The sequence below is a fragment of the Oryzias latipes genome, chromosome 2, assembly GCF_053564925.1.
Source record: "Oryzias latipes strain Hd-rR chromosome 2, Olatipes_Hd-rR_3.1".
In the NCBI taxonomy this organism is placed as follows: Eukaryota; Metazoa; Chordata; class Actinopteri; order Beloniformes; family Adrianichthyidae; genus Oryzias; species Oryzias latipes.
Window position 1 is genome coordinate 42,861,952 of NC_136238.1, and position 8,792 is coordinate 42,870,743.

General features: G+C 39.8%; 1 protein-coding gene across 1 annotated transcript; it reads left to right on the top strand.

Annotated features, from left to right (window-relative positions):
• Nucleotides 1-3,859: 3,859 nt before the first annotated feature.
• Nucleotides 3,860-7,711, top strand: arl6ip6 (ADP-ribosylation factor-like 6 interacting protein 6). Its single transcript, XM_004084602.5, has 4 exons — nucleotides 3,860-4,112; nucleotides 6,330-6,383; nucleotides 7,233-7,365; nucleotides 7,435-7,711. Exons 1-4 carry the CDS (start codon nucleotides 3,974-3,976, stop codon nucleotides 7,526-7,528), a joined length of 420 nt encoding a protein of 139 aa, XP_004084650.1. The 5' UTR covers nucleotides 3,860-3,973; the 3' UTR covers nucleotides 7,529-7,711.
• Nucleotides 7,712-8,792: the final 1,081 nt, after the last annotated feature.

Here is an 8,792-nt window from a genome sequence, read left to right on the forward strand (position 1 = left end):
TTATACCTTTTATTGAACAAAAGATGAAAGAATCTTGAAGAATATGAATTTAAAAAAAGAAAAAGTTGATTTGATGTCAAACCTGATATGAAAACTATGGAAACGGCCGTGCTTGATTAAAGAAATAAACATTTCAGGCTGAAAGGACACAAGAAAAACACATTTTTATGACTCAACATATCATTTCAAGGTCATTTTTCTTTTATTTAACATTTTTTAAAACAAACTTTCGGCACAGAAAAGTGTCTTATTTCTTTTTAAATCACCGTCAGCTTTTAATGTTTTATGAAAACAAACCCATCCATTCTCAGAAACTGAGCTTCTGTCAGCTATTTTACTTGATCTCTGGTTCTCAAAGCTCAGCTGATTAGAGAGCAGACAAAGACGCTGAAATTTACTAGAAATTAATCTATAAATTAAACAAAATTCTTCTATTTTGGATCATTTTACCCCCGACTTAAATCTGCACCCATACCCATAAAATTTGTCTAATTTGTTTCAACACAATTGTTGGGTTATTCATGGGATCCATTTGTGGGGGTTTCTTTTTGAAGAAAACCTTTTTTTTGGGTTACAGTGGTTCCACTTTGATCCAACTTGTGTTTTCTTTTTCTAGAGTTAAAATAACTCCAGCTAGTCCTTTTTTTAACCTTAAACATTTTCTTGTTGTGTTTATGCTGCTAAATCGTTTGTATCGGTGCAAACCCGTTTGACTGCTTTTCTTCACGGAAACTGCTACAGTAATGCTGCTGGTTGGGAAAAAAAAACCAGACAAAATAATCTCTGGCCAAACGTGATGTCTTGCGTTTATGGAGACAAACGGAGTTGCACTTTTAGCTTTACAATGATTTCTCAGTGGCTGCCTTGCCCTTGTGTGGCATTAGGGGGTAACTGGGGCCAAACTTGTTCAATTAAATGTAAAAATAAATAAATATAAGTGATAATTGGATGATTCTCCAAAGACTCTAACTGAAAGTCAGTCAAATGTGTCAGACATGTGATGGTAAGAGTGTCTGACTTGTGAGTAATTAAAGAGGGGAAGCCAAAATGTTTGGATATAAGATGCTGGGGTATCTAATAGTGCCTTAAATGTTATGGCCCCATCCTAAATAAAATACCTCATAGTGGCTTATCAACCACACAGAACACTTCACTCACTAAATGCAGGACTGCTTGTGGTTCCTAGAATTAGTAAAAGTACGGTTGGAGGTAGAGCGTTTAGCCACCAAGCCCCTGTCTTATGGAATAAACTCCCAGCTCATGTAAGAGAGGCCGACTCAGTTTCTACATTCAAAGCTAGACTGAAAACATTCCTCTTTGGACAGGCTTATTGTCAGACTAGTTAGTATTCAGAGATTATTTAACTTAATGTTAATTTGTTTAAATTAAACTTAATAACTATTTCTTTTAAAAGGCTGCTAGAAGTTGAAGCTGGGGTAACTATGGTACACTGGGGTTCTGTCCTCTTTTCTTTTTTACTTCTACCCTTCCTCTCCTCTATTCTTGATCATAATTTATCATTTAGTTCTCCATGCCTCTGTTTGGTGCAGTGCGATTCATGTATTGTCCCTCTTTTCCTCTCCCCTCCTGGGGAGTGGGAGTGCTTCCAGACTCCAGTTGTTTCATCCGTGCTCCTGTTCCTGACCGTTTACCTCGCCTTTGCTCGCGCTCCTACACCTGGCTGTGGATCTTGCCTCTGGCTCATCTCTGGCTCATCTCTGCTCTGTACCTGACCGAGTACCTCGTCTCTGCTCCTGCTCCTACACCTGGATGTGGTTCCTGTCTCTGGCTCGTCTCTGGCTCATCCGTGCTCCTGTACCTGACCGAGTACCTCGTCTCTGCTCCTGCTCCTACACCTGGCTGTGGTTCCTGTCTCCGGCTCGACTCGCGCCTTTGACTGTCCCCACAACCACGGCTGGATGAAGCTCGTCTGCTGGACTTTTATATATGTAGTTGTAGATTTAGATAAGTTAATTCTTCTCTAAGATTTCTGGTAAATCGCCTGTCCGTCCTGGGGGAGGATCCCTGCTTCATGTGGGCACCCCTGAGGTTTCTTTGTTTTGACCGGAATCCATTTTTTTTAGGAGTTTTTTCCTTACCGCGAAGGGGGGTCTAAGGGCAGGGATGTCAGTTTAGTCTGTTCAGCCATTACCTATTGAATTCTATGACTTCATGTTCTTTAGGATTTTATGTTTACCTTGCAATTGCCGTTATGAAGCCCATTAAGATGACTATTGTGATTGTGATATTGGGCTATATAAATAAAATTAAATTGTTTTTGCTGCAAATGTCTGAATTCTACAGCTGAGATTGAACAGTTTTACTGAAAACAGTCGCGCTTTGTCTGAATCTTGTTTTGAGGAAAACATTGTTCTAAGTTTACCATTTTGCTCAAGAAGAAAACAGATCTGAAGCAATAGAGATGCTTTCTAGAAGATCACCGAGAACTGCCAGACCTGTAAAGACCTGGGGATCCGCTTCAAGGAGGACTTCAGTAAACGACGTCTTTCTCTTTTTTTAAGTCTCTAAATTCTATGTGGTCTTTGATTTCACTAAATACTAGTGGTAATAGGGTCTCTGCTAAAAGAAAATGACTTTTTTATTTTGCAAAAGCCAAAAAGTTAAATGTTGTTTTCTTCAAGAAACTCACTCCAAAGAGAATGATGGAATTTTTTTTGTTCTAATCAGTGGGGAAACAAAATCTACTTTTCTCGTGGCACCAATCGATCAGCAGGGGGCGCTATATTACTAAATAATAAGTAAAAGGGAGAGATGATTCTGGTCACTGGTTACTCTGTGTTTTTATGAAAGATGATACATTTGTTTTTCTGGGAAATGTATATGGACACAACTCTGCAGCACAAAACAAAATCATGTTTTCAGACTTTACAAACTCTGTTAAAGAGCTAAACCACAGATATCCTAGCAGTAATCTCATCATTGGAGGTGATTTTAATATGCTGGAAGATGAACACCTCGACAGATTTCCTTCAGCGTTTCAAAACCACCATCATAATCCAGTTTATCTTCATTTATGTAGAGATTTAAATGTTTCTGATGATAATCCTGATGCTCAAGCCTTCACTTGGTTTAAACCAGACGGATCTGCTAAATCTAGACTGGATTTTTGGTTGACATATGAAAATCAACAGAATTTTACATCAATAGCCAATATTTCAGCTGCACCATTGACAGACCGTTGTATGATTAAGATCATTATTCAATAAGCCCCCAAAACAAAGGTTACTGGAAGTTCAACTCTGGTCTATTAGAGGATGAAGATTATAAATGAAATCCAAAGGATAACTAACGACAGACAGTTCACCACTCAGAGGGATAAATGGGAGTTTTTCAAATTCAAAGCAAGACAGATTTCTCTAAAGGCAAACTTGCTTTTATTTGCTAAATGGGTTGAAGAGGGAGAAAAAAGCTTAACTCAGTTTTGTAGACTGGAAACAAAGCGACAAGAGAATATACTGTTTGGTATAATTAAATAACATAAAAAATGAAAAAGGACAGGAAATGAGATCATCACACTAAAATGAACTTCTTCTTTTAAAAGGAAGTTTCCAACTTTATATCTTTAAATCACAAAGTTAGAGTTTTGTAATAAACCTAAATGTAAACTAATTTATGAATTAACTCGCTGGTTTTTGGACTTAAAGTTGTTTATATTTTTTTATTATTGACTAACTTTTTGAGAGTTTTTTTGTCAAAAAAAGCTTAACGGTTAAATTAAAGTTAGTTTTCGTGGTTAAATAGATACAATAAAATAAAATAAAATGAAAACAAGGATTGAGAAAGAGGAGGCGGAGCCTCCTAAAGGGCGGTGAAATTCCTCCTCTTCCTGATTGGTCAGTTGTTGTGTACGGAAGTGTTCAGACCGGAACCTTTTTGCCGTCTTCAACCAAGTTTCTTCCCGGACAAAGTTTTCTTTCCCTCTTAGAGGACTCGCACGGTTCCGACCCGCGCCATGGAAGGCCCCCCCGCGTTGCAGCGGGCGGGGAGCGGACCCAGGACGTGGATCACAGCGGCGCTGTCGGTCGTGGGTTCGGCTGTGGCCGTGGCCGCCGTGGGCTGCCTGTGCGCGCTCTTTTACCCCATCTTCAGAGGTGAAGACGCAGCTACGCATGCGCAGAGGCGCTCTCACCCCAAAATATGTAGTTGTCATGAACGGATGCGCGCGTGGCCGTTTGCTGTTTCATTACACCAAATGTAATATTTTTCTGGTAAAGCAAAAGTTTTAGAAAAGTTTCTTTTCCACTGATTTATGGTCGATTTAATAAGTAGAATATTTTTGTCTTTTTATAATAACCATAAAGGTCAAAACACACAAAATACTTTAAATTAAATGTCTATTAATTAATATGATAATTTTTATCATTTTGAATAACATTTTCAAGGATTTTAGAATAGTCTGTTTTTTAATTATTATTACATACAACATAATTGTGTCCAAAACATTACTAATTGAAATATTCTATACTTATACTCTTTCTTGGCAGCAAATTTCAAAATAACAAAAAAACATAAAGTTATTAATTTAGATGATTGTAATAGGCTTTTTTTGTAAATTTCTGAAAACCTGATGATTCTTTTCTAGTTATAACATGTTGGGGGGGGGGGGGAGGTGGATCAGTTTCACAGCTGTTGATTAAGGCAGTCAGACAAGTAGAAACTAGTTTCTATAGCAGTTGTTTGGTTATAGGAAGGCTCTGTCCTTCCAGCAACTGTGTTTCTCTTTTAGTCACGGTTTGGGAGGAAATCATGAAGAGAAAACACAACAAACTGGTTTTGGTCTGCATTTCCACTTAAAAGACTATGGAGTGAGGGACCAGCTCCAAGTGTCCTGGATTTGGACACAGTTCAGCACATGCTCAGTCCTTCTTTTTTTTTTTCAAACAGCAAGTATGACATCAACCATCGACCATTTATGAATCTGTGTTCTGACCCCTCCCCCCATAGACTTCTATGGCTGTCACTCATTCATTCCATTGGTCAGAATAGCCATTCTTGCATTGATACCTTTTTATTTAAATATCTTGCTAATCCTATTTTTTTCCCATATTTTCTCTGCAGTTCAAGTTATTCAAGCTATAAACTGGCCAATCAGATGCCTAATTAAAAATGGGTGGAGCCTGCTAGCTCCCATGTCCAATGATCAAAGCATTTGACAGATTTCGTAGTAAGGGTCTGGCCTTTCAACAAGCACACTCCTGATTGATGAGTGGTTGCCGTAGAAACGTTGACTCGGAACAATCAGTGCTTACTGACGACATCCAGTTCTAGCATGTTCGTGTCTCTAAAACGCTGAATTGACTTGATTTGGTCGGTTGGAGTCTGAAGTAACGCATTCAGGTCTAGTTCTCTGATACAGTTAATGGACCGGATTCCTAGTGCACTATAGAGGTTGTTCTTTTTTCTGGGTTTCTGAAACTACATTTCCAAAATCCAGGGCCGTAAAAACTTCCCAGGAGTGTCTTTGTCCGAAATGTGAAAAATACCAGGGCCCTAGATTGGGGGATCTCAAGGGGATCTCGGACACAACCAGCCTGTGTATGGAGACAGTGTTTGTGTGTTGTTCCCTCGAGAAACTCCAACACAAGGTTCTTACCCAAGCTTGGGACGTGCAGCGGATCTTCGGTTGTTCGCTCAGTCAGTGCTTCTTTTTTTGCCTCCTGCTGCAAACCCTTGGTCCTCTGAAATTTCCTTTTAAATGTTTGTCCAGCTCTATGGCCTAATGGCGTCTGCCCTGAGACTGGGACGTCACGGGTTTGAATCCACGATTGGGTCTTATCAAAGACTGTGAAAAATAGGGGACTCTCCCTTATTGACATGAAGGGGTTGTCCAAAGCGTGGCCAGAAGAGGATGGGTCAGATGTGACTGAAGCTTGGGAAGCATTACTGCATCATTTGAGAAGAACAAATATGGCAAAGTGTCCAGTTTTACCCCCCAGAGGATTTTTTAAAGGATGCTAAATGTCATCCTGAAAAGAAAAGAGAATCGCAACGGAAATGTGTCAATATTTCTGCTGGAGCTGGAGAAATCCGGGAAAGAGCTCTACCTGATCATGATAGCCCAACAGAAATGTGGTCTCTGTCATTCAGTGAGAGGCTCCACCCACAAACCCGACTGTCGGCTGACTTTTTAGCAGATGACAGAGAAACGTTCAGGAGTTTTTCAAATTCAAAGAAAGACTGTCACTCTGATCTACTTTGACTTAACAAAACCCTCATGTTTGTGTATCAGAGAGTAGATTTATATGGAGTTAAATCAGTCTCAATAGATTTAACCCTTTCAGTCTCACACCGTCCCGTTGATGTTTCAGAGCTGAGAGCCGGGACGGTGAGAGGAGAAAACGGGACGAAGGAGAAGATCCTGGGTGAGGAACCTTCTCATCTTTTGCAGGGATTCTCGGTTTTTCTCAACCATCTCATTTTTATCTTTTTATTGTCTTCTAGCCAATTAAATATGTATAAAAACAAACGTACATTTGCACATATTGCACAGATGATTTTGTTCATAGGTAAATCTAGGTGGAAAAAGTGAGAAAAGTGGTGGTTCTTTATGTGAAACTTTCACAGATGTGTCACAAATGAACCGTGCAAAGAACACGTAAATCAACATAGAACATGAACGGTGCTGCTTATATGCTATTCATTAATACTTTAATGCGTTAATGACATCATTTGAACGTGAGCTCACAGAGAGCTCTGCTCTTATTATTCCTGCAGGGTATCTGATAACCGGCAGTGCGTAGCTGTTTATTGCCCGGGTCTTGTTCTTGTCATTGAGCTGCTTCTCAGGACTTGCCTTACCTGTTGGAGGAATTTGTTCATATTTAAAAATCTAAAAAATGTTTCCTGAAATGCAAATGCTTTCTTTTTTAACTTCCCAGCAACCGTAGATTACAAAAGATGTGCAGGTTACATAAACGTTAAAAAAACGTTGCTAAAATTACTTCATTTTTAATATTTTAAGGTTATGTTTAGTTGAAAAATCTGCGAATAAAACAAGAAATGAAAAGATATTTAAAAATATGATTTAGCAAAAAATGCTCAATTGTGTTTTGAAAAACTCAAAATGCATTATTTACAATGTTTCAGTGGTACCGTCATAAATACACAGAATTAGACTTTAAAGTCTATTGATGATGTTGGAAAAGTGTTTATTTTAATTAAATTAATCACAAATTAATGAAAAACCCTTAAAGCGATTCGCGCGTCTTCAGGGTTCTGGAGCATCCTGGTGCTGTCGCTGTTTGGGGGATGCGTCTGCTGGCTGGTCTCCTGGACTCTGACCCACCTGCACAGGCACCAGCCCCGCATGGCGTTCCCAACGGCAGCGTCGCTCACAGGCTTCAGGTAAAGCGGTTTTAGGCCTGAGAGAAAGGGGTTTCTGCAGGAGCTAACCTGGTTTCTCCTCTCATGCAGAGATGTGTCTGGACATGCCGTCTGCATGGATTATGGGATGGCTTTTCTCAACGGGGTCATGGGCATGCTCACGGTCGTCTGGTGCTTGTCATGACCAAGAAGGTTTCTGAGCCAAGCAGAGGGTCCGGGTTTGGACCATGTCTCTGCCGGTCATTCTGCCTCGGTTTCTGTCAAATCCTAGTTTTTATGGATCCCGTTTATCGAAAATGGACTTTATTTCAGAAGATATTCATGTTTTCACATTGGAAAATCAAATAAAACGAATCTGATGTAATCATCTATGGCGTCTTTGTGTAGCGTTCGCATCGATCTTTTTGAAGAAAACTTGTGTTTTTCATTCAGAATTACTGGTCATGCTTATTTGACAATTTCCCTGCAGCTAAAATGTTGCTGAAGATTTGAGTCTCCATGGAAACGTGTTGGAATAAGGTGGTGTGGACTGATGAAACTAAAATGGAGTTTTTTGGACATAAGGGGCGGTACGCTTGGCAAACAAAGAACACAGTATTCCAAGACAAACACTTACTAGCCACAGTCACATTTGGTGGCGGTTCCATCATGCTTTGGGGCTGTCTGGCCCCTGCAGGTTCTGGAAATCTGTTCAAAGTTGAAGGTCGTTTAGATTCCAGTCAGTATCAGCAGATTCTTACAAACAATGTTCAAGAATCAGTGACAAAGTTGAAGTTGCGCCGGGGCCGGATACTTCAACAATACAATGACCCTAAACACTGCTCTAATTCTACAAAGGCAGTCATGCAGAGGAACAAGTCCAATGTTCTGGAACGGCCATCTCAGTCTCCAGACCTGAATATTATTGAGAATCTGTGGTGTGATTTAAAGCGGGCTGTCCATACTCTGAAGCCATCAAATCTGACTGAACTGGAGATGTTTAGCAAAGAGGAAAAATACCTTCAACCAGAATCCAGGCCCTTATTGGAAGCTATAGGAAGCAATTGGAGGCTGTCATTTCTGCTAAAGGAGGATCTACTAAATATTGATGGCATGTTTCTGTTGGGGTGCCCACATTTACGCACCTGCCTATTTTTGTTTAAGTAATTATTGCAGTTTCTTTAAATCCAATAAACTTCATTTCACTTCTCAAATATCACAGTGTTCATCTGCTAGATGATATATTTAACTGAAATTGATGATCCGAACAACCAATGATTTATGAAGAACAATCTGGAAAATTATCAGGGGGGCCCAAACTTTCTCAAACCACTGTAAGACAAGAGGTGGTGGGTCTCCCTTTAAAGAAGGGGGACCAGACGGTTCATTCCAGCTCCAAGTTAGAGTCTATTCCAGACTACTGGGAGGAGCATTCCAACAATAGTCAAATCTCAGGCGCAGGAACAGCA

Coding starts and splice junctions, on each gene's coding strand:
- arl6ip6 (XM_004084602.5), top strand. CDS start 3,974: ATGGAAGGCCCCCCCGCGTTGCAGCGGGCGGGGAGCGGACCCAGGACG. Junction 4,113..6,329: donor CTTTTACCCCATCTTCAGAG/GTGAAGACGCAG, acceptor TTGATGTTTCAG/AGCTGAGAGCCGGGACGGTG. Junction 7,366..7,434: donor GCGTCGCTCACAGGCTTCAG/GTAAAGCGGTTT, acceptor CCTCTCATGCAG/AGATGTGTCTGGACATGCCG.